Raw genomic sequence first — 25,847 nt, 5'->3', positions numbered from 1 at the left:
AATTTCCTTGGTAATATATTCTTTGTGATCGTTGAGTTGTTTTCTGATTTCCCTAAATTGCCTTTCTGTGTTTTCTTGTATATCTCTGAGTATTTTTAAGATTTCTATTTTAAATTATCTGTCATTTGGCTCCAAGGCTTCCAGTATGTTAAATCTTTTCTCCATAGATTTTTCCACATCTATTTGTGTTACCTCTCTATCTTTTGTATCCATAATATTCGATTTCCTTTTTCTTATTGGCATCTGAAGGTGGTCTTGTTGATATTGTTAATTAGAATTAATAAAGAATAAAAAGGGGGGGAAAAAAAAAGGAAAAACACTCCACACACAAAAAAAGTAATGATTTATTATTTCCCCCTTTTTTCTTTCTTCTCCTCCCCTCCTCTCACCTCTTTAGGTAGATATCGTGATGACCTGTGAATTATATTATGCTAAATAGAACAAAAACTGCCTATAACAGAGGGCCTGATTTGGGGTGAAGAGTTCAAGGGGCAAAAAAGGGAGTAGGGACCTACTAAATGCAAAAAAAAAAAAAAAAAAAAAGGAGGATATCTTAGACAAGCATAAAATGATTTGCTTGTAAGTGATGGTTGACTAAGAGATATAATGAGAGGGATAAGAGGGAAACAGAAAAAAGGAGAGAAAAAATAATATTTAAAGAGGAAAAAAATAAAAATAATAAGTAAAAATCTGTTGTATTAAGTGGAGTGAAGACTAAATACAACGGAGACTTTGGGTTGGGAGGAATGCTAGTGAGTTAAAAAGCAATGTAAAAAGTACCCAAAGTGCCACAAAAACAAACAAATAAAGGAAAACCAAGAACAAAAGCAGAAAAGAAAAGAAAAAAAAAACAACAAACAACAAAAACAAAAAAACTTGAGTCCCAAATTAAATAATTTGTTCGTGATTGAGGATTAAATGAGAGGAAAAGTAAAAGGAGAAAAGAAGAAACAAATAGAAAGGAAAAAATAAGAAAAAGAGAGAAACGAAGGAAGAAAAAAAGGAAAGGGAAAAAAACAAAAAAAACAAAAAGAAAACAAAAGGGGAGAGAGTGAGAGTTAAGGGTTTTAGAGTGTAACCCTAAGGGAGAGTAAGGATGAAGAAAAGAAATAAAATGTAACACTCATGGGTAGCGTAGTTCAAGAAAAGGGTAGCATAAGATGGGCAGAGAATAAAAGGACCGAGGTGGAGGAAATACAAATAAAGGCAATATGAAAGAAGAGAGAAACAACAACAACAAAGAATTAGTGGAACAAGTTATAAAGTCTGTGGATTTTTCTTGATTTTGAGAGGTTAACTTCTTCCTTTTTCTTTTCTCTTCCTCTTCCTGGTCGGTGACTCTGTACCCCAGGTTCTGCCCCTGTGTCACGCTTAGGTAGGGATTTGCAGTTGATGGGATTCTATGGCAATGTCATATAATTGGCTTTAGTCTCGCTGGTAGTGAAGGCTTGTTGGCGTTTGTAGAGTCCAACAATGAGAGAGAGTTTGCTTTCCTGGAGTCTCTCCCTTAGTCTCCCCTTCCTGAATTAGCAGCCTGGTGATCCAGCTATGAGGCTGCCACTGCTTCTGTCTGGGGAGTAAGAGGCCCAAAGAGCTGGGAAATCCCCACTCTATCCTCATTCAGTGCAAGGCTCTGGGTAAGGCTCTGGCAGTCAGAGCCTCCAGCGTAATCAGGTGGGGCTGGGAGTCAATTGTTGTCAAGGTGACTGTTCAGCGCCTACCATTCAGTTGGACCACTCAACCCAGGCTTTCCACACTTTGTAGCCTGTTTTGGCTAGAAAGAAGATGCACTATTCGCTGCTTGCTATATAGATCTTAATATCTGCCAAGTCCCTCTTGTTAGGTATATCCCTGAATATGGAGGCTCTGTCAATCAGAAGTTGCCCCCGCCCCTTTAGCGAAAGGCACTGAAAAATATCACGCCTCTTGTCTTGGATCGCTGAACTGGGAGAGATCTTATCAATTAGAGCCCCGTGGGTACGTAGATTTTGTGGGTTAAGCTAATTTCAGTGATTGGATCCGCAGCTGTGCTCCAGAGAGTATTTCAGGCTGCCTGTGCGCCCCTCCCCCAACGCTTGATTGTTAGCTTGAATGGCTGGGTGAGGTGCCCCGTCCACGGAGAGAATCTCCTGACTAGGAAAGACAGGTTTGGCGCCCCTCCCGGACTGCGGCACGGGGTGCGTGCGTGCGGCTTCTCAGAGCACGCCAGTGGTTGCCGGCACTCCCCGGGACGCGGCTTGGGGCGCGCGGGCGCGTGTGCGGCTTCTCAGAGCACGCCGGTGGTTGCCGGCACTCCCCGGGACGTGGATTGGGGCGCACACGCGCCCGGCTTCTCAGAGCACGCCAGTGGTGGCTGGCACTCCCCGGGATGCGGCTTGGGGCATGCGCGCGGCTTCTCAGAGCACACCGGTGGTTGCCCGCACTCCCCGGGATGCGGCTCGGGGCACGCGGGCGCGCGCGCGTCTTCTCAGAGCACGCCAGTGGTTGCCGGCACTCCCCGGGACGTGGCTCGGGGCGCGCGGGAGCGCGTGCGGCTTCTCAGAGCACGCCGGTGGTTGCCGGCACTCCCCGGGACGTGGATTGGGGCGCACGCGCGCCCGGCTTCTCAGAGCACGCCAGTGGTGGCTGGCACTCCCCGGGATGCGGCTTGGGGCACGCGCGCGGCTTCTCAGAGCACACCGGTGGTTGCCGGCACTCCCCGGGACGCGGCTCGGGGCGCGCGGGCGCACGCGCGGCTTCTCAGAGCACGCCGGTGGTTGCCGGCACTCCCTGGGACACGGCTCGGGGCGCGCGGGCGCGCGTGCGGCTTCTCAGAGCACGCCGGTGGTTGCCGGCACTCCCCGGGACGCGGCTTGGGGCACGCGCGCGGCTTCTCAGAGCACACCGGTGGTTGCCGGTACTCCCCTGGACGCAGCGCGGGCAGCTGCACGTGTGGGTTGACTCACCACAGGCGTATTCCCTTCTCGGCAACAGTCCTTTCGCTTTCAGTGTGTGTGTGGAACTCCGGGATGCTCCGAGGATAAATTTTTCTGTTTCTAGTTGATAAATTTGTTGAGATTTTGGGGAGATCTGTCAGACGCGCTGCTCACGGCACCATTTCCGTGATGTCACTTCCAAAGTCTTATTTCAATAAGGGAGTAAGAAGCTGCAGCTCAGTGTTCCACCAAGTACAGACAGGGATGAGGAGGGCCTAGCCCCCCTCTGCTGGACAGGGAAGTGTGAGGAGGGATGTGGGGGACAGGGGTGGGCCAGCCTCCCACCTCCTCAATTACGCTGATAGGAATGCAGACATGTTCAGATGCCCTTTGCAGAAAGAGAAGTGAGATGTTCCTGAAGTCACAAACAGGGTTGGAAAGTGAGTGTGTGTGAAGCATCTTCCATCACTCAGTCCCCGACAAGGCAGCTGTCTCATGCTGAGCGCCTCCTCCTCCACATCATAGCTCCCACCACAGCTCCAGTGACCACAGCTCCAAGGACGACCAGGACAGTAATAGTGACCACAGTGGGGATGGTGGCCTGAGGAGGCTCCGCGCGCTGCAGAGTCTCCTTCCCCTTTTCCAGGTAAAGGCGGAGCCACTCCACGCAGGCGCCCTGCCGGTAGTTCCTCCAGTTCTCCCCAGCACCGGCCGCCTCCCACTCCTGCTGGGTGATTTGAGCCGCCGCTTGGGCCACGGTCCAGGAGTGCAGGTCCTCATTCAGGGCAATGTAGTCGGTACCGTCATAAGCGAGCTGCTTGTACCCGTGGAGGAAGCACCCGTCGGGGTCCATTTCACAGCAGAACCAGGTCTGGATGGCGTGATACCCTGACCAATCCTCGCGGTCAGCCCCGCCCACTCGGTCCCACTCTGAAATTTCTTTTGAGAGCCAAATTTTTTTTAATTTAAACTATATAGGTAGGTACAATACTTATCGAGGTAGCACCTGCACGTGGCATTTTGTGGAAGAGCCACACTCAAGGGGCAAAGAAGCTGCATGTGGCTCTTGAGCCGCGGTTTGCTGACCAGGGTGCTAAGTGATATAAGCCAGTCAGAGAAAAACAAGTACCATGTGATTTCACTCATATGTGGAATCTAATGAACAAAATGAACCAACAAGCAAATAGAGACAGACTCATAGAGAAAAGGCTGACAGGTGTGTTTGGGGGTTTAAGTGTATGTGTATATGATTGAGCAAAAAAAGAAAAAAAAAGAGAAAAACTCATGGCCACTGACGACAGTGTGGGAATGCAGGATGGAAAAGGGCTCGGGGAGGTGGAGGAGGGTATGGAGGGGATAAATGGTGATGGGTGGAGACTTGACTTTGGATGGTGAACACGCAATACAGTGTACAGATGAAGTGTTGTAGAATTGTGCACCTGAAACCTGTATAATTCTGTTAACTAGTGTCACTCCCAAAAATCAATAAAGAAAAACCTTACATATTTGTTATTATCATTGTACTATGTTACACAATTATTATTATCATTATTAATCATGGCTATAACCTGTTTTGTGCCACCCACTGTTTTAGGAAAATAATTAAAAGACATTACGTACTTACATGGAAACATGAAAATATGCAACACTTTGGCATAGGTATACACACACACACACACACGTTGGGATTACAAAACTATAATTCTGTAAATGATGGCATGTTAATCATTTAACTATAGTGTAAAGGTTAAAGAAAAAGTGTATTAAGCCTGATCACATGTGGCACAGTGGAGCATTGGCCCGGGATGCAAAGTACCCAAGTTTGAAACCCCAAAGTCACTGGCTTGAGCACGGGCTCATCTGGCTTGAGTGCAAGCTCACCAACTTGAGTGCGAGGTTGCTGGCTTGAGCATGGGATCATAGACATGACCCTGTGGTCACTGGCTTAAGCCCAAGATTGCTGGTTTGAGCAAGGGGTCACTGGCTTAGCTGGAGCTCCCTAGTCAAGGCACATATGAGAAAACAATCAACCAATGAACAACTAAGGTGCCTCAACAAAGAATTGATGCTTTTCACCTCTCTCCCTTCCTGTTTGTCTGTCCCTATCTGTCCCTAACTCTGTCTCTGTCTCTCTCACTAAAAAAAAAGAAAAAGAAAAAAGAAAAAAAAAGTATATTGAAAATAGCTATAGCTACTATGATTTTAACAAGCACCCAATATAAGAAGTGGTAAAATTTGATATCACAAGCATAACAGAGAATAAGTAAAAAGGGTAGAGTTCTGTATGTGATTGAGGTTAAGTTGCTACCAGCAAAGTGGACTGTTGTATCTGCATATAAGGTGTTTTATGTTGTCCTCATGGTAACCACAGAACAAAAACATATAGTAGACACACAAAAGATAAAGGAAAGGGAATCTGAGCTCACCACTGAAAATCAATAATTCACAAAGGTAGGCAGCAAAAGAGGAAAAAAATGGAACTACAAACAGCCAGAAAACAAATGGCATTAGTAGTCCTTACATATCAATGTACATGAAAATGAACCGAATTCTCAAATCAAAAGGACAGAGGGATAGAATGGATAAAAACAAAACAAAACAAACAGACAACAATAATAACAACAACAAAAACAAGACCAAACTATATTCTGCCGTGGGAGACTCACTTCAGCCTTAAGGACCCACGTAAGCTCAAAGGAAGGGATGCAAAAGGATATTTCATGGTGAGAGAGAGAGACTTGCTTCAGGATGGTGAGCATACAATGCAATATACAGACGATATGTTGTGGAATAGTGTTCCTAAAACCTGTATAATTTTATTAACCAATGTCATCCCAATAAATTCAATAAAAAAAGAAATTGTAGGTAATTATGCTTGTATAAAACAGCTAACTTCATACTCAAGGAAGTTGTCTATGCAGTTGGGCCTGTATTTCATACTTGAAAAAAATTTCGAAGTATGATTAATCTGGAGAAGAGAATGAACTCAACTACTCTTTGGAGTAAAGCATGTAATTCATAGTTATTGACTCAGAAGAACATGAATGGCTCTGGACTCCCCCTCCCCGCCCTCACCTTATCTGAACTGAACTCTGGTTATGCTGAACACCAGGAGAAGGCAGAATTAAAACCTACCTTTGTGGTTCTTGTTATGAGCTCTAAATTTTTTTAAAAGGGTCATTTCTAGTTGATCAGCTCCTTAGCTAAACCAGAGACACCAATCTCACTTTTTTATTTATGTCAGCTCTAAGTAAAAATGAACCTTCTTAAAGATAGAGCTTTTTCTTGAGCTTGGGGTTTCTCAGAATCTCTATTACAAATTCTAGACATTCCAGCAATCACATTAAGACAATACCAGCCTGCAGTTAGGCCTTACCTATGGGTCTATGAGAGCGATACCCCAGGTCTTCAGGGGTGAAAAAGAAGGTGAGTGGGGAACTGAAAGCATGGTAATGCCTAGGTATAGAAAGATGTTTTTGTAATTTGAAGCCTCTCTGAATAATTAAGACAGCCTTTCTGTGAGTAAAGAGATAAATAGGTACAGAGGAGAGCACTGGAGACCACTTTGAAGTGAGAATATGTGTCCTAAATTGTTTTCATGAGTTTAGTGGATTTCAGGAAGGCTACAGCCCAGCTTTTTTATTTTTTAAAGTTTATTTATTTTTTTATTTATTTATTTTTAGAGAGGAGAGAGAGGGGGAGAGAGAGAGACAGAGAGAGAGAAGGGGGGAGGAGCTGGAAGCATCAACTCCCATATGTGCCTTGACCAGGCAAGCCCAGGGTTTTGAACCAGTGACCTCAGCATTCCAGGTCAAAGCTTTATCCACTGCACCACCACAGGTCAGGCACAGCCCAGCTTTTAAGATCCAAAATCATAAGAATCTGAAGGCTTATAAAAATGCTAAAACCAACAGACATGGGTACATCACAGAATGACAGTTTAATCTAAATTTCTTGGCTGTGTGAAAGATGGGGGTGGTCAGGGACTTTCAAGTTAATTGTCATTCACTGGCTTCTGTTGTCAGGGCTCAGGGTTTCCTCTGACACAGCACTCCAGCTGGAACATGCAGTAGGCAACTAACATTTCACTTCCATAGCACTCAAGTCTGCAGGTGCCATTGCCATGGCATTGCTTGTGCAGTTCTAATGATATTGGATTCAAGCCTAGAAAGAAAATGAATGAAAGGATAACTCACTATAGGCCTTTTGGGCTTATAAAATGAGAAGACCCTGCATTTCCTTCCTTTCCTTCTTTCTTTCTTTCTTTCTTTCTTTCTTTCTTTCTTTCTTTCTTTCTTTCTTTCTCTCTTTTTTTTTTTTATCATACTGGATTTCAAGGAGACTAAGTCATAACGATGGATACTGTTTGAATCAACTGATCCTGATTGAATTGAATCAATTGATTCTGATTGGAAAAAATTAACTTGTGCTATGGATTGACTTGCAGTCCCTCCACATCTCCCAATTCATATTTTGAAACCCTAAACCCCAGGGTGACTGTATTTGGAGACAGAGACTTTATCTCTTAAGTGAGGTCATGAGAGAGAGGCCCTCAAGCATTAAGATTGGTGGCCTTATAGGTGTGAGACACAGAAAGACGGTGGCTGTCTATAAGCCAGGAACATAACTCTTGTCAGAAACTGAATCAAAGAAGGGGTTTGGGTCACTTAGCTGATGAGATGGAAGCCCAGGAAGATGAAGTATATATAAAGGTCTGAATACAAGACAAAAATTTCCTATGAAAAGGGACTAACTATGGGAATGTATAAGACACTAATTGGAATTGGAATATTGTAGACTATATGCAATTGTTGACTGTCTAGAGACCATGAGTCCATTGTCATAACCCTTAGTGAAACTGGTCCCATCAGTAGCTTTAAGAGGCCTTGATCCTACGGATTCTTAAATCTAGCCTATTGCATTACATGATCTGAAAATCTAGTTTATTTGCTTAGAGAATAATTCAGGGAAGGTGAGAAATTAAATGGGACCCCATAACACATGGATGTGAATTGATTCAATTACAAGTGAAGAGACTATTCCTGATGAGATTTTTAAAGTCAGAATGTGAGGCCAGTCAGTGTTTTCTCTCATGTCTCTCTAGATCAGGGGTAGTCAACCTTTTAATACCTACCGCCCACTTTTGTATCTCTGTCAGTAGTAAAATTTTCTAACCGCCCACCGGTTCCACAGTAATGGTGATTTATAAAGTAGGGAAGTAACTTTAGTTTATAAAATTTATAAAGCAGAGTTACAGCAAGTTAAAGCATATAATAATAATTACTTACCAAGTACTTTATGTCAGATTTTTGCTAAGTTTGGCAGAATAAATCTTTATGAAATAACTTACTATAGTTAAATCTATCTTTTTATTTATACTTTGGTTGCTCTGCTACTGATCACCATGAAAGCTGGAAGTCAACCAGGTTGACTACCACTGCTCTAGATGTTACCTCATCTGATCAGACATTTCTTGTATCACATAAGCTCATTAATTCTTTTGGAACAAACAGTTCCAAATCTGTTTCACCATGTACCTAAGGACTCTAGTTAGTAAATGTACTATAAGGAATTTTAGCATATTAGAGAGCTTTAAATGTTATCACTTTTTGCTGGTCTTAACTAGTATGACTAGATATATTTCTGAATTAGAGACAAAATAGTGGAAAAACAGGACAGGGTATTATTAATGAAAAGATGATACTTCTTGCAAGTCAGGTACTGTATATATTATGTATAGGCATATTCTATCTACCCATTTAATTCTTACAAGACTGTGAGGTTAGTACTATTACTTCTATTTTGTAAATGAAGAGACTAAAGTTCAGAGAAGCTCAGATTCCTGCCTGTTGTAGTACAGCTAACAAGGTGGAGAGCCAGGATTCAAGTTCAGACCTTGCTGACATCAAAGCAGCACGCCCATGGTGGGAGGACACTCATAGGTTTGCTTAGTGGAATCACTCTTCTAGACAAAAGACTCCCCCCTCCCCCAGGAAGATTTCCATTTTACCTGCCAGCACTGGGTTCCAAAAGATGAGAAAGACAAACACAGGAAGGAGAGGCTCCATGGCTAGGGTCTTCTGTCAGGGAGCCTGGTGGCAAGGTCTGACACCGGCTGTCAGGGAGCAGAAAGGGAAGGTTGAGCATGCCCTCCCACCCAAAGCTCTCAAACCTGGGGTATGCCCTGCTCCAGGTGGATAAGCTACACTGATCAGTCTCCCCCGAGGCAGCTGAGTTAGCAATGCTTATATGAGAAAAAAACTGACAGCAATTTCCTGTTTGACAGCTTTTCCTTTGGACAGAAGCACTGCTTCTCCACCTGGGTTTTCCAAAAGTACTAAAGGAGACTGAGAACTATATGCTTTCTCTTTTTTTGAATAAATTTCATTTTGTTTGGTCTTTGTGTTACAACAAAAATTAAAATGCTAATTTTTGAAAAATTTTAAAAATATTAAAAATTACAGGGAAAGAAGAGTTATACTTGCGTGCTACCTCCCAAAGACAACTGGTGTGTTTTTAAGTGCATTTTATTTATGCCTTGTTTATTGTTTAATTTTTTTTGCATAGATATAAAATTAATGTACTTATAATTAGCATCCTGCTTTTGTAACATGCTATATACCCTAAGTATTTTTTTGTGTCATTATAAGCTCCATAAGTAGTATTTTTTAAAGCTGCACAAGATTCTCTCAAGGACTTTTTAGGGTGTTTTTTTGTTTTTGTTTTTTTTTTAAATGAGTAATTTTTTTAAGTTTTTATTTATTTATTCATTTTAGAGAGGAGAGGGAGAGGGAGAGAGAGATACAGAGAGAGAGAGAGAGAGAGGAGAGAGAGACGGGGGAGGAGCTGGAAGCATCAACTCCCATATGTGCCTTGGCCAGGCAAGCCCAGGGTTTCGAACCGGCGACCTTGGCATTTCCAGGTCGACGCTTTATCCACTGCGCCACCACAGGTCAGGCTCAAGGACTTTTAAAAAAAGAATTCTTATTATTTAAAACAGTCTTTATTGCGGTATAATGACGTAAAAACTACAAATATTAGAGTGTACAAGTTGTCAAATTTTGACATGTATCCACTTATTTAAAACCCCACTGCAACCACTCTTCATGACTTTTTTCGCCCTAGCTTTACTGAGCTATAATTACAAATAAAAATTGTATATGTGTAAGAAATAAGATGTGATGATTTGAAGGACATACATATTGTGAAATAATTATCAAAATCAAGCTAATAGCACTAACTTCACCTCAAATAGTTATTAATTTTTCATGTGATGACAGTAAGTTTATCATCTTAGCAAACTGTAAGCATACAATACAGTATTATGAACTAGAGTCACCATACTATACATTAGATTCTCAGAACTTACTGATCTTATAATTGAAAGTTTATCCCTTTTGTTCAACATCTCCTCATTTCTCCCACCTCCCAAACCCCTGGCAACCACCACTTTACTTTCTGGTTCTATGAATTTGATTTTTTGAGATTTCACACATAAGTGAGATAATACAGTATTTGTCTGTGTCTGGCTTTTTCCAGTAAGCATAATGTTTGCTGGTGCATCTGTATTGTCACAAATGGCAGGATTTCCCTCTTTTTCATGGCGGAATGGTATTCCATTGCATATATATATGCCACATTTTTTCTACCCATTCAGTGTTGATGGTCACTGAGGTTGTTTCCATAACTTGGCTATTGTAAGTAGTGCTGGAATGAACATGAGTGTGCAGATAACTGTGATACTGATTTAGTGTCCTTTGTATATATACCTAGAAACAGGATTGCTGGATCACATGGCATTTCTAATTTAAATTTTTAAAGGGGACTCTATACTGTTTTCATAATGGATGTACCAATTTATATTCCCACCAACAGTGCTGAAGTGTTCCCTTTTATTCAGATTCTTCTGCCAACATTTCCTATCTTTTGTCTTTTAAAAATACACCTGAATTTCAGGTCTGCAGTGTTATAATTGGGCATTTGTATACACTGCAAAGTGATCACCCCCAAGTCTAGTTACTATCCAGCAGCATACAACTGATCACTTCACTGCTCTCATCAGCCCTCAAATTCCTTTCCCTCTGCTAACCACTGGTCTGTTCTCTGTATCTATGAGTTTTATTTTGTTTGTACACTTGTTTCTTATATGTAAATAAAATTATACAATATCCATCTTTCTCTGACTTACTTCACTTAGCATAATAACCTTAAGGTCCATCTGTGTTGATGCAAATAGCAAGATTTCATTATTATTATTATTTTTTTGGCTGAGCAGTATTTCATTATATATACCACATTTTCTTCTCTCTCTTTCTAGTTAGAGAGAGAAAAGGACAAACAGGGAAAGACGAAGAGGAAGGAAGAAAGAGAGATGAGAAGCATCAACTTGTCATTGCAGCACTTTAATTGTTCACTTATTGCTTTCTCATATGTGTCTTGACTGGGGACTCCAGCTGAGCTAGTGACCTCCTGCTCAAGCCAGCGACCTTGGGCTTCAACCCAATGACCTTTAGGCTCAAGCCAGTGACCATGGGGTCATGTCTATATTCCCACACTCAAGCCAGCAACCCTGTGCTCAAGTTGGTGAGCCCACATTCAAGTGGATGAGCCTGTGCTCAAACCAGTGACCTTGGGGTTTTGACCCTGGGTCTTTAGCATCCCAGGCTGATGCTCCCATCCCATCCCACTCTGCCACTGCCTGGTCAGGCTACACCACATTTTCTTTTTCCATTCATCTATTGATGGACTTTTAGGTTGTTTCTATATCTTGGCTATTGCAAATAATGCTGCAATAAACATAAGGGTGAATATATTTTTTTGAATTCAGGCTTTTGCATTCTTTGGGTAAATACTTAGCAGTGGACCAGCTGGATTATATGGTAATTTTATTCTTAACTTTTTGAGGGATCTTTATACTGTTTTCCATTGTGGCTGTACCAATCTGCATTCCCACCAAGAGTGTACAAGGGCTATCTTTTCTCCATATCCTTTCAAACACTTGTTTTTGTATTATAAAAAGATTCTCAACTTCACTAGCTTTTAGGGAAATACAAATAAAAACTACAATGAGATACCACCTCATACCTATTAGAATGGCTATTATTAACAAGACAAGTAACAAGTGTTGGAGAGGTTGTGGAGAAAAAGAAAGTCTCGTTCACTGCTGGTGAGAATGTAAACTGGAAAAGCCATTATAGAAAATAATATGGAGGCCCTTAAAAATATTAAGAATAGAGTTATATGACTCAGCAATACCTCTTTTGCATATCTACTAAAAATTTTGAAAACACTTATTCACAAAGATATATGCACCTTCATGCTCAATTGTAGCATTATTCACAGTGGCCAAGACAGCGAAACAACTTAAGTGTCTTTTGATAGATGATTGGATAAAGAAGATTTAGTACATACATACAATGAAATAATACTCAGCCATAAGGAAAGATGGAATACTGCCATTTGTGGCAACATAGAAGGATCTTGAGAATATCATGCTAAGTGAAATAAGTCAGACAGAAAAGTTAAGAACTGTATGTACAAACAGGAAAAACAAGCAAACAAAAACTCATAGACACAGACAATAGTATGATGTTTATCAGAGGGAAAGAATAGATAGAGGTAGTAAAGGGTAAAGGGGGCCAAATATATAGTGACAGAAGATGATTTGATTTGGGTGGTGGGCACACAATGCAATATACAGATCATGTATCATAGTAAAGTGCACTAGAAACCTATATAATCTTATGAATCAATGTCACCCCAATACACTTAGTTTAAAAATAAAGTAAAAACAGACAGAAGTATAATGTATTAGGTCCCTAGAGCTTCATAATAAATTACCACAAAGTGGATGGCTTAAACAACAGAAATCTATTGTCTCAGAGTTCTGGAGTTTAGAAGTTTGAGGTCAAAGTTTTAGAAGTTTAGAAATCTCTGAAAGTTGTGAGGAAGAATCTCTTTTGTGATTTTCTCCTTGCTTCTGGTGGGCTGTAGTGAACCTTTCTCCTCAAAAAGAGAGAAGCAAAGACAGGCTTCTGCATCTCAAGACTGTGTTCTTTTGAGTACTGGGAAGAACTCTTGAATTCAGATTTTATGACAGATGTTAGAGTATGCAGATGAATTAGGGCATGGTTCCTCCCCTAAACCAAGTCTTGAATAAAGTAGAAGCAGAAAGACAGTATCTCAGAAGGGAGAAGGACAGCTTAGATCAAGGGTCAGGAACCTTTTTGGCTGAGAGAGCCATGAACGCCACATATTTTAAAATGTAATTCTGTGAGAGCCATACAATGACCTGTGTACGTTCCGCATTATCCAATAAAAATTTGGTGTTGTCTCGGAAGACAGCTGTGATTGGCTCTAGCCACCCGCAACCATGAACATGAGCGGTAGGAAATGAATGGATTGTAATACATGAGAATGTTTTATATTTTTAACGTCATTATTTTTTTATTAAAGATTTGTCTGTGAGCCAGATGCAGCCATCAAAAGAGCCACATCTGGCTCATGAGCCATAGTTTCCCGACCCCTGGCTTAGATTGTGATGAGACACTGTTTCTATCTACAGTCCTGGGATTAATATAATAGGAGAGGAGGGAAATGGGATAAGGTAATAGAGGACAGAAATACTGCGTAAAGTCTGAGAGCACGGTGCACTAATGTTTCCTTATGTAAGTGGAGTTCAGAGTGGTGGCAGGAACATAGCTTAGCATTGATTGCATCATTCCTTGAGTAGAGAGTCTCATAGCCTTGGTTCCCCTTCCCTCACACCAGTTCCCCCAGCATGGGAAGGTGAAAGGCAGAAACCACGGAATGAACTAAAAACACAAGGCTAGTATGTTCCAAAAGGAAAGTTTATTTTAAAAGTGCTTAGATGTAAGCGGGCTGAGACCAGCAAAAGGGTGTCGACAAAAGCGTGTCAGCCCTGAGCTGTGGGAGAGAGCATTAGATATAGTAGGGGTTGTTGCAAGCATTTTCTGGCATGGAGTTGGCTGCACCTGGACATGCCCAGATTAGCATTTCAGGGTTTGTTGCCTTGGTTGCAGATTGTCTCCTTTTCCCAACTTTCAGGCCCCTCATGAAGGCCTTGTCTCAAGGACATTTTTCAGAACCTTCCCAGGGTGGGGAGGTGTTGCTTACAAAGAGGGGGAGGCTAGGTGAGGGAGATGTTTACTGAAGAAGTTGCCCTAATAGGGAATTTGAGTTTTAGAGGAGCCAATTTAACCCCAACAGAAGGTAGCAGCAATATTATCCCTGTAGGGCTGAGATCAACATGGAAGAGGTGGTCATAGATTGTCCCAGCTGAATTTCTGGTAACCCAGAATGACACACGAGTAGCAGAATTATCATATGCACAAAGCAATGAACCTCATACAAAGGGTTTTAAGAATTTTATTAAGAATAAGAGGCAACTCAGCAGTTGAACCTTGACTAGTGATGAAAGACCAAGTCAGGAGAATGCCTTAATTAAGGAAGGCTCTCTCAGATGCCCTACCAGGGCTTAGCTCTTCTGGAACTTACAAGTAACTTGGAGAAAAGAGTAGCAATTCTGAAATGACTATGTTTCAGTTTCTGTGACCAGGAAGAATGGAGTTCATAATAGGAATTAAGTTTATTTATAAAAAATAAAGTTATACTTCTGTAAATGTGCCCAGTGGGCTGATATACATATCCCTTTATGCCAAAACTCCATGTGCCAAAACATCTCAATTGATTTTTCCCCATATCCCAACCTACTTCCTCTCTGGACTCTAGTTTAAGTGAGCTATAGTGCTAACCATCTCTTTGCTAGCTTTGAAACCTCAGGATCACCTTTCATACTTCCTTCTCATTATATTATATGGCCACTCAATTCCATCAATCTTCCTTCTGAAATCCATTTGGCTCTTCTAGTCCTCACTACCAGCGTTCCAGTCCTAGATTACTAAAATATGATAATGTTGCATAAATATTGTGTGTATATAAAACTGTATTAACTCAGAAACATAAAATATACTTTATTTTCAAAGCCATAGGAAATTTTAACAAATATCAATTTTATTTTAGAACACAAAGAATAGTTTAATATTATACATTCCAAAATGCTACAGGACATCACTTACTCTGGTCCATGAAATTAAAATGAACACATGTAGAGTTTACACTGGGGTCAGGTGTTGCTTAAGACTTTATGTATATTAATGCATATAATTCTCATAACTACAGGATGTAGGTACTATTGTTATTGTACTTCATATATAAAGAAACTAAGGTAGAGAAAGACTAAAGAATATATCCAAGGTTAAAAAGTAAGTGGTGGGGTTGGGATATAGTACTCAGAGGCGGATTTAACAGCGGGCACACCGGGTGCACACCCTGGGCCCCTACTTCTGAAGGGCTCCACAAAACCCCAGCTTTATACTTTTTTTCTAATGACACCAAGTTTGGTTTCATATGTGCAATTTTAACATTAATAGTACATAATATTTTTTATTTATTTAAAAATATGGTTAACATGTATTTTTATTTCCCACCTCTCTCTTTTTTTTAAGGGGCCCAATATTTTCTTCTATGCCCGGGGCCTCAACCAACCTTAATCTGCCTCTGATAGTACTATTGATGAACAAACAACGTGGTGTGAATGTCAACTGAGGAAATTAATGTAGAAGTGTACATATGAAAATAGAGTGTAAGCCTTTATAAAGTTTATATTTACTTTAACCTGACCATCTCAGCATAATCATCATGAATTTCTCTTATCCATCATATTAGTTATTTTTTTGTTTATCAATTTTTAAATCTTATTTAAAAAATTAAATTTAACAGGGTGACATTGATCAATAAGAGTACACAGCTTTCAGGTAAACATTTCTACAGCATTTGAATTGTTGATTATATTGTATAACCATCACCCAAAGTTAAATCATTTTCTGTCACTGTATATTTGTCCTTTTTAACTCCTTTCCCACCAGCCTCTTCCTCACATTCCTCTTCCCTTGGTAAGCACTTCACTTTTACCTATGTCCATGAGTCTCAGTTTTATTTCCCACTTATGTGTAAAATCATAAAGCTCTTAGTTTTCTCTGATTTTCTTATTTCACTCAGTATAATGTTCTCAAGGTCCATCCATGTTGTCGTAAGTGGCAATATGTCTTCATTTCTTATGGCTGAGTAGTATTCCATTGTATATATGTACCGCATCGTTCTTATCCAATCCTCTATCAAAGGATACTTTGGTTGTTTCCATGTCTTGACCACCATGAATAATGCTGCGATGAACATGGGGGTGCATGTGTCTTTATGTATCAATGTTTTCAAGTTTTTGGGATAGATACCTAGTAGGATTGTTGGATCATATGGTAGTTTTATTCTTAATTTTTTGAGGAACCACCATGCTTTCTTCCATAATGGTTGTAGTTATTCTTATATAGGCAAGAGTATCTTATTCATTTTAGTTTTTTTTCTTGGATTTAGAAGGAAATGGAGTTGGAGTTTTCATCACTTCCATCTATTCCTGTGTCTGCAGCAGATGCGCCAGTCAGCACAGTATCTAAGTGAATATTCGTTAGACTTACACTTCAATCTGCATTGATAGAATGGTTTGGGGTAACAGTCGTCCTTAGACTTTGTGCTTCTGGCTTTGAAAAGAGAAAATATTATATTGTATTAGGTTAATTATTTGTATATTTTAATTTTTAAAGTGTTTCATAATAAATTAAAACAATAACAATAAAGAAGTTGTCCAGAAAAAATAACAAAAAAAGATTGCAGTAGAGAAAAGTGGAGATATCAAATAAAGATATCTGAATATTTCTTCTGTAAGAGAGTAGATAAATGAGAAAGTAACTGAAAGGGGGAAGGGCTTTTGATGAGGACTATTATGGCATATTTATGTCTGGAATAAAACATTCATTTAGGGGCCAGGATTCATGGTACAAGAAAGAATGTTTAATTTCAAGACTGAGGTTCTTAAAAAGTGAATGGGGATAAAATTGAGCAGTTAAGAGGGAGGGTTAACCTTAAATCAGAAAATCAAAAGAAGACAGAGTAAGCTAAAATTAGAAGCTTATGGTTTATTTAAAAAAAATTCCAATTGAGAATGAGAAGGAATAGAGGGAATTGGGTCTTTTTGGTGTATTTAGGCCCAAAGCCATGATGTTTTCTTTATTGAAGAAGTTTTTGAGATCTGCACAAGATTTTATAAGCCATAATCTCTCACTTTGGTTCTCAAATATCTTCCTCTCTCTATCACACACAAGATATTTTCTCCTATGCTTTTCCCCCAAAGAAAACTATCCTAAGTTTTACAGTAATCATTTTTTTACCTTTTAAAATTTGTTTTATTACCTGAGTTTTTATTCCCAGACATTACAGTTTAGTTTTTTCTCATCACAATGTTTGCTATTCCTTTTAAAGCTACTGGTCCTTCACAAATCCTTTTCTTACAATTGTTTATATTGAAAAACTTGAGATGTTTAATCTGTAGTCTTCCCCACAGTTGATATTTTCTGACTGAATACTCTTTGAGAACTCAACATGCTCTGGTGTCCTCTGTATTTTCAGAAAATTGGCAGCAGGATTCAAAGGCTTGATCAGACTCATGTTTGATACCTGTAGCCAGCTATAGTATATTGGGAGAACCTTAATGTATGGTTGTCTCTCTTTTGGAGATAATAGCAGCTATTGATGTTCAATGGTTAGATTTATTAGTGCAATAAGGGTTGCATATTGTAATTATATCATGTTTTTTTATTGTTTGGTTGCAATAGTTTAATAAAGAGACAATTTATTTACTCTATTTTAAACTACTTTATCATGATATGACTAATGTAAAAAACTATACATATTTAATGTGTAGAACTTGATAAGTCTGGGAACAAGTGTTCACCTATGAAACTATCACAACCATCAAGGCCATAGACATATTCATCAACTCCCAAAATTTTCTTCTACCTTCATCATTACTATTATTGTTATTATGTATAGTAAGAATGCTTGGCATGAGGTCTATACTCTTAGAAAATTTTAAGTATACAATATAGTGTTGTTAGCCATAGGTACCATATGTATACTAAAACATCAGAACTTGTTTATCTTGCATAACTGCAACAGATGACCAACAGTTCCTCATTTTCTCTACCCCTCAGACCCAGGTAATCACCAATATACTTTCTGTTACTATGAGTTTGACTTTTTTAGATATTCCATATGTAAGTGAGGTTATGTAGTATTAGTCTTTCTGTATCTGGCTTATTTCATTTTGCTTTGTGCTCTCAAGGTCCATCCATATTATTGCAAATGACAAGATATCCTCCATTTTTAGGGCTGAATGATGATCCACTGTATGTATATATCACATTTTCTTTGTGTGTGTATATTTCCTTCTTACCTTTATTGAAAAATTATTGATTAATAAAAATTGCATATATTTGAAGTATACAATATACCACCATGAGATAACATATACATCACTTTACATAGTTTGTTTCTTTCTTTATTTTTTTAAAAAAATTTATTTATGATTTTAGAGAGAGAGGGAGGGAGAAAGAGAAACAAACATAAATCCATTCCTGTATGTATCTTGACCAGGAATCAAACTCACAACCTTTGTGTATGGGAATGATACTCTAACCAACAGAGCTATTTGAACAGGACAGCTATTTTATTTCTTTGTGTTGTAAGATCACTTGAAATCTACTGTCTTAGCAAATGTCAATTATAAAATATATTAACTATATTAAGTTGTACATTAAGTCTCCAAAACTTGTTCATTTTATAACTGAAAGTTTGTACCTTTGATCAGCATCTCTCCATTCCCCCCTCCTCCATCGTAGACAACCACCATTATACTATCTACTTCTTTGAGTCTGACATTTTTACATTCTATACTTAAATGAGATTATACAGTATTGGACTTCCTGTGTCTCCTTTATTTGACTTAGCTTAATGTCCTTCAGGTTTATTCATGTTTTTGTAAATGGCTTAGTTTCTTTCTGTTTAAGGCTGAACAATTTTCCATTGTATATATTTATATATGTATACCACCATTTTTTTTACCCATTCATCAATTCATGGACACTTAGGTTGTTTCTATATCTTGACTGATGTGAATAATGTTGCAATGAATATGAGAATGCAGATATCTGATTAATATTCTAATTTTATTCTTTTGGATATAAATTAGAAGTGGGATTGCTAGATCATATGGTAGTTCTAATTTTAAGTTCTTGCAGTACCTTCATGCTGCTTTCCATAATGGTTGGTACCAACTTACATTCCTGCCAAAAGTGTATAAGTGTTCCCTTTACTCCACATATTTGCCACATCCAGTACAATCTCAGTGAAAATCCTCATTAAATATGAGTATATATGTATTTGAATAGTTGATTCTAAAATTTAGATGGAAATTCAAAGTATCTAGAATTTTAAAATACTCTTTAAAATAAATAAAATGTAGCTATGTTTCCTTCCACAATATGAAAATATGATAAACTCATAAATTAGGAGTGTATTATTTGTAAAGAGACAAATAGGGTAATGGAAAAGAGTAGATAGATCAGAACAGAGACTAGCTCTATGACAAAGATAGCACTGCTGTTCATTGAGAAAAAGATATTTTTCCTTTATTTTTTCAAGAAAAGGTGCTGGGTCAATTTGTTACCTATATGGTAAAAACAAGTAACAAATTTTGACCCCTATTTTACAAAAATCAATAGCAGGTGGAGATTTACAATCTACATGTCATAGGCAAAATAATAAAGTTTTTTTAATTAAAATTTTAATTTTACTTAGAAAATTAAATTTAATGGGATAATATTGATCAGTAAGAGTACATAAGTTTCAGGTAAATATTTCTATTGCTTTTGAACTGTTGATTGTGTTGTGTGCCCATTAGATAAAGTTTTTGGAGAATAAAGAAAAGCTTTTTGAAGATATTCAGAGGATACTTTTGTGAGCTTTAGGTAGAGAAAAGAATACAAAAGCACTAAATTATAAAGAAGTTTAATAATTTGTATCACATTAATATTAAGAATGTCTATTTATAAAATGACATGATAAAAGGGGTGAAAGGCAAAATCATAAACCAGAAGGTATTTGTGACACATAATAAAGGATTTGCATCCAGAGTTTATATGAAACCTTACAGAGCACTGAGAAAATAAAAAATAACTCAATAGAATAATGGGCAAAATATTTGAAAGGTACTTGGAGAATTGATATTAAAATGGCCACTAAGCAAATGCAAAATCCTCAATCTTATTAATAATCTATAAATTTAAATGTAAACTACACTCAGTTACTACTATACAAATGCTAGAATGGTAATAATTTAACAGTCTGATTATGTAAACTGTTAGTAGAGATGTGGACCACTGAGAGTTGTTCCACACTGCTGAAAAGAGTGTAAAATATGCTAAACTATTTGGGAAACTGAAATTATTTCCTAAAGTTGAAGACGTACATGCCCTGTGACAAGCACTTTTATTCCAATATATACCCAATAAATGTGTTCACATATACAACAAGAATCATTTAATGACAATTTTAACTGGAATAAGCTTCATAACAGCCCAAACTGGAAACAGCCTAAATGTTTATCAAAGTAAAATAAATAAATAAACTGTAGTATATTTTTGTGATGGAACACTGTAAAGAAATAAAAATTAATGAACTGTATAGTTGCATATAGAAACATAGTCTAATTTCATAAATGTAATAGGGAGTGAAGTAAGCCAGATATAAAAGTATTACTAATTAGTTCCATTTATATAAATTTTAAAGCAATGTGACAAGATATACTATGTTCTTATGTGCCAGAATTCTGATGAGGTTTAGTTGTCTACCACTTTTCCAAACATCCAAGGCATAAATCTGCAGTAGTCAAAACCAATAATATTGTTCATTTCTTTGTTGGTGATTAGTTTGGGAGTGGGTATGTAACCTATTTCTAGGGAACTTCTGGGAAAGTATTCTTTGCTGATATAAGAAGAAATGCCTTCTTTTTACTCATGTAATTTGGTGGGTCAAGTTATGATGTCTAGAAAAATGCCTGCTATTGTCAAACCTCAAGAGGAGCTAGTTAAGGATAAATCTGGCACTTTTCTGACACTTGATGACATGGATGATCTGATGCATTAATCAATTTCAGAATTGTTTAACCTTTGAGTATAACTTTACACTTAAAGGAACTAAAAAAGAACAACTAACAAAGCCCAAATTGACTAGAAGAAAAATAATAATAAAGAGTAGAGCAGAAATAAATAAAAGAGAGTAAAAAAATACAAAAAGATCAATAATACCAAGAGTTGGTTCTTTGAAAAGATAAACAAGATTGACAAATCCTTAAACAGACTCATTTTTTTAAAAAAGAGAGGACCCAAATAAATAAAATCAGAAATGAAATAACAACTGACTACAGAAATACAAGAGATTGCAGAGAATATCATGAACAGCTACATGCCAGCAAATTAGACAATCTGTATAAAATGAATAAATTCCTAGAAACATACAATTTTCTAAAACCAAACAAGGAAGAATCAAGAATCTCAGATTACAGCTGGTGAAATTGAAGCAGTAATAAAAAATAAATAAACTTCAATAAACAAAAGTCCTGGACTGGATGGTTTCACAGGAGAAGTTTATCATACAGAGAATAAACTCAAAATAAATTAAAGACTTAAATGTTAGATATGAAACCATAAAACTCCTAGAAGAAAGCATAGGCAGTAAAATCTTGGACATTTCTTATAACAATATTTTTTCTGATATATCGCCTTAAAAAAGGAAACAAAAGAAAAAAATAAACAAAGAAGACTACATAAAAAAAGTTTTTTTACACAGCAAAGAAAACCATCAACAAAATGACAAGACAACATCCTGAATGCAAGAACACATTTGCCAATGATACACCTGATAAAGCATTAATATCCAAAAATTCTAAAGAACTAAAGTTCAACACCAAAAAAACAAACAACCCAGTTAAAAAATGGGCAAAAGACCAGAATAAACACTTCTCCAAAGAAGATATAAAGATGGCCGATAGACATATGAAAAGGTGCTCCATGTTGCTAATCATCAGAGCAATGCACATTAAAACCACAATGAGATATCACTTCATGCCTGTCAGAATGGCGCTCATCAATAAATCAACAAACAACAAGTGCTGGTGAGGCTGTGGTGAAAAGGGAACCCTTGTGCACTGTTGCTGGACTTGCAGACTGGTGCAGCCACTGTGGAAAGCAGTATTGAGTTATCTCAAAAAATTAAAAAAATGGAACTGCTTTATGACTCAGCAATTCCATGTCTAGGAATATATTCAAAGAAACCCTAAACACTAATTCAAAAGAATATATGCACCCCTATGTTCACTGCAGCACTATTTACAATAGCTAGTATTTGGAAGCAGCCCAAATGTTCATCAGTAGATTAGTAGATAAAAGAGCTTGTGGTATATTTATACAGTGGAATACTACTTAGCTGTAAAAAAGAAAAAAAATCTTAGCTTTTGAAACAGCATGGGTGAACTTGGATAGTATTCTGCTAAGTAAAATAAGTCAGTTAGAGAAAGACAAATACTTTATGATTTCACTTATAAGTGGAATCTAATGAACAAAATAAACTAACAAAATAGAAACAGATTCATAGCTACAGAGAACAGACTGACAGCTGTCAGAGTGGAGGGGGGCTGGAGAGGTTGTGTGAAAAATGTGAAGGGATTACGCAAAAAAACCCCCCAACAACTCATAGACAGACAACAATATGGTGATTAATAAAAGGTAAGGGGGTCTGGAGGCGGTAAGACAGGGTATGAGGAGATAAAAGGTGAATGGAAGGAGACCTGGCTTGGGGTGGTGAACACACAATACAATATGCAGATCGTGTATTATAGAATTGTACTCCTGAAACTTATATAATTTTATTAACCAATGTCATCCCAATAAACTTAATAAAAATAAAATAAATCTGAAAAAGTTGGATTGATTATTCAATAAATATGTCTGTATAATTAATTATTTTTGTTAAGTGTTGAGGTGGAATCTTAGCTCCCACCATACACAAGTAATTTCCAGCTGGGTCTTTACCCCTTTCCTAGTTAGTGATCAGAATATTCTGTGAACCACAGATTATGATGAAGTAACCTCCTCTTTATCTCTGGCCTTTCTTCTAATCACCACTCACTTTTCATTTTTTCAATTTTCTCCATTTTTCTGTTGTGCATGTTCTGTGAACATCTTTCCACCATCTTAGGATCAAGCACATTCACAAGTTAGATTTCATAGTAAATTAAATCACTAAAAGGCACCACCTTATTAATGTTGTAGCATCAACTCTCCCTTCCTGTAAGCAGCCAATGTACTCCTCTCACATTCTTTATTCTGTGGTACAACCTGCACTTGTCTTATTTATTTTCAAACTCTTGGAAGACCTTGTATTCTCTTTCATTTATATTTTCATAACCCTGGAAAGAAAGGTTTCTGTCTTACCTGGGGGAACTGTGGACAATAAGACAAGGACCACAAGGATGTAAAGCAAAATCCTCATGGTTAAGTTACTTAGAATCAGTAGCTGGGATGAAGAGAACTTCTTTATATATTGAGTACCCAGTAGGTGAGTTGCTGTCTGATTACTGAACCTTTTGGTAGCAAGAACATTTGTGTGTTCAAATGAGCCTTTACATCAGGAGACAGAATGTAATGAACACGACGGTAAATTATTCAAAATAAGTTCATTTGTTAAATATTGACAGGATGTGGGTAATGATAGTAGGGTTCATAGCACTGACAGAGAAGGGGTAGCCATGGTGAAAGCTAGAGAGATATTCTACTGAAAAATTATTGTCTTAAGGGTTCCTGGAGGCCCTGTAAAGGTTAAGGTGATATTTGTAGAGTGGAAGTATTATTATTATTTTTTAGTGAGAAAGAGAGAGCGAGATACAGATAGACAGGAAGGGAGATGAGAAGCATCAACTCATAGTTGCAGCATCTTAGTTGTTCATTGATTCCTTTCTCATATGTGCCTTGACCAGGGGGCTCCAGCTGAGCCAGTGACCCCTTGCTCAACCAGTGACCTTGGGGTCATTTTTATGACTCCATGCTCAATCTGGTGACCCTGGTAAACCCATGCTCAAGCCAGATGAGCCATTGCTCAAGCTGGTGACTTTGGGGTTTCAAACCTGGATCCTCTGCATCCCAAGCCAGTGCTCTATCCACTGTGCCACCATCTGATCAGGCTGTAGAGTAAAAGTATTCACTTTATTTTCCAAACAATAGGAAGAGAAACACTGGTTATAACAGCATGCCCATTTATTAGTATTTTTTGGACTATACATTAGCAGGCTTCAGCAATGAAATTACATTTGAAACCATACACAAGTTAGAAAGACATAGAAAAGCTTTTGTTTAATTCTCTCTCTCTTTAACCAACTGAATAAAAACAATTTTTATATCTAAAGTCTTAGTGAACGCAACTTGTTTACATCACACTACATGTAATGTGAGAAGAACAGAAAGGAGAAAAAGGAAGTGTGGACTTTAGATGAACTTGGGAAAACAAATAATATAAACAAAGCAATGGCAATGACACACAAGCATATTTCTAACAAAGTGGCACAATTTACCTTGTACACACTAAGGAAATGAACATGAAGGAACATGTAGCCTAGGGAATCCCTAAAGAACATATGAGTAAGGATACCAATTTTAAAAGCTGCGAAGTACACTCCCATTCATGGTCTTATTTGATTTTCATAACTTCTTAGATGGTCTTACTCCATCCAGGTTATGAAACTTATCTCAGTACCATGAAGAAAGCTCCTTTCTGCCACAGCTCCCTCTGAGAGCTGGGTTTTCTACCTCAGCGTTTCAGTGAGTGGAGCATGCAGTGACATTATTTGAGTAGATCCTCCCTGGCCGAGGTTTTGAAAATAGTATCTTGTGCTGAATCAGGGATAGGGGATTGGTGAAGGCTTATGGTATTATTATCAGTGGTCCTGAAAGAAGCAAATGTCACAGACTTCACACTGGTCTCAAGAAGGGTCAGTGAGGGAGCTGAAAGCAGTGGGGTGACTCTTAAGCTTCGGCTCGGATTTTTTTTGCTCTGAAGTTGCTGGGACAGGTGGCACCAGAAAACAAGACTCTCCTGGCACCCTGAAAACTCACAGGGGAATCTTGGGGCCATTGGGATATGTGCTGGTTATTGATGACTACTCTATTTACATAAATTGGACTGGTTTGGAATTTTTAGCATCTCTGATCGTAAATCCAGAATTTACTGACTTTTTCTCATGAGCCTTGGTTTCTCAACTTCTTGATCATGTGGAAAAGCTTTAGAAGTATAGTTTACATTGCAAAGAAATATAAATTATGAATACTAATTCCTTAGAGAACACTAAGGGCAGAACATTCAGTGATGCTTTGACATTTTCTATAAACATTTGTTTTCTATCTAGACATGTCTGGAGCCAGGAGGTGAGCTTGGAAGCCTGCCAGGAAAGTCGAAGAACATTGTGTGATCCATGGGCTGGCAGTCCTGGACATCAAAGGAAGGGTCAGAAGAAGGTTCATTCCATTCTGAGATGGGTTGGTGGGCACCAGATGAATGTTGAAAGGTAGCTCATCTCCAAGTAGTATAGGACCTCAGTTAAGAAAGATATGACACTTTGACAAATGCTTTTTCTTGAAAGAACACAGAGAAAAAAAATCAGATAGTTATCAAGCTATCAAAGCACAATTTGTAACAGCACAAGGGGAAAGGAATTAATTTACCATGAGCTAGTAAATTCGACCTAGAAACTATTGGGTTTTATTGGGCACAGCTCTCCAGAAGGGCATTAGATACTCAGAAAATAATTTATAAACAATTGTTCATTATCCACCTTCCTTCCCTGTAGTCAGGAGTATTGACAGCTTTGGAGTCCTGGCAGCTTCAACAATTTCTTTTTCTTATTGCTTCAATTTT

The 25,847-nt window shown here is 38.2% G+C and overlaps 3 protein-coding genes across 3 annotated transcripts in view; all 3 read right to left on the bottom strand.

Moving 5' to 3' along the window:
• Window positions 1-25,847, bottom strand: part of CTSB (cathepsin B) — a 698,317-nt gene that overhangs the window by 131,854 nt on the left and 540,616 nt on the right. The gene's annotated exons all lie outside the window — the stretch shown is intronic.
• DEFB134 (defensin beta 134) lies at window positions 6,937-8,983 on the bottom strand. Its single transcript, XM_066360945.1, has 2 exons — window positions 8,926-8,983; window positions 6,937-7,079 (listed from the first exon to the last, which is right to left on the bottom strand). The coding sequence occupies exons 1-2, from the start codon at window positions 8,981-8,983 to the stop codon at window positions 6,937-6,939; spliced, it is 201 nt and encodes a 66-aa protein (XP_066217042.1).
• Window positions 13,782-23,432, bottom strand: LOC136388237 (beta-defensin 131B-like). Its single transcript, XM_066360185.1, has 4 exons — window positions 23,375-23,432; window positions 16,415-16,528; window positions 15,479-15,492; window positions 13,782-13,841 (listed from the first exon to the last, which is right to left on the bottom strand). Exons 1-4 carry the CDS (start codon window positions 23,430-23,432, stop codon window positions 13,782-13,784), a joined length of 246 nt encoding a protein of 81 aa, XP_066216282.1.

The sequence above is a fragment of the Saccopteryx leptura genome, chromosome 1, assembly GCF_036850995.1.
Source record: "Saccopteryx leptura isolate mSacLep1 chromosome 1, mSacLep1_pri_phased_curated, whole genome shotgun sequence".
Lineage (NCBI taxonomy): Eukaryota > Metazoa > Chordata > Mammalia > Chiroptera > Emballonuridae > Saccopteryx > Saccopteryx leptura.
This window is presented reverse-complemented; position numbering and strand designations above follow the sequence as displayed.

Bases quoted from the DNA above. Each gene is read 5' to 3' on its own strand.
- DEFB134 (XM_066360945.1), bottom strand. From the start codon at position 8,983: ATGGAGCCTCTCCTTCCTGTGTTTGTCTTTCTCATCTTTTGGAACCCA. The intron at 7,080-8,925 runs GTAAAATGGAAA...TTTTCTTTCTAG, and splicing joins TTGGAACCCAGTGCTGGCAG to GCTTGAATCCAATATCATTA.
- LOC136388237 (XM_066360185.1), bottom strand. From the start codon at position 23,432: ATGAGGATTTTGCTTTACATCCTTGTGGTCCTTGTCTTATTGTCCACA. The intron at 16,529-23,374 runs GTAAGACAGAAA...CTCTTTTCAAAG, and splicing joins ATTGTCCACAGTTCCCCCAG to CCAGAAGCACAAAGTCTAAG.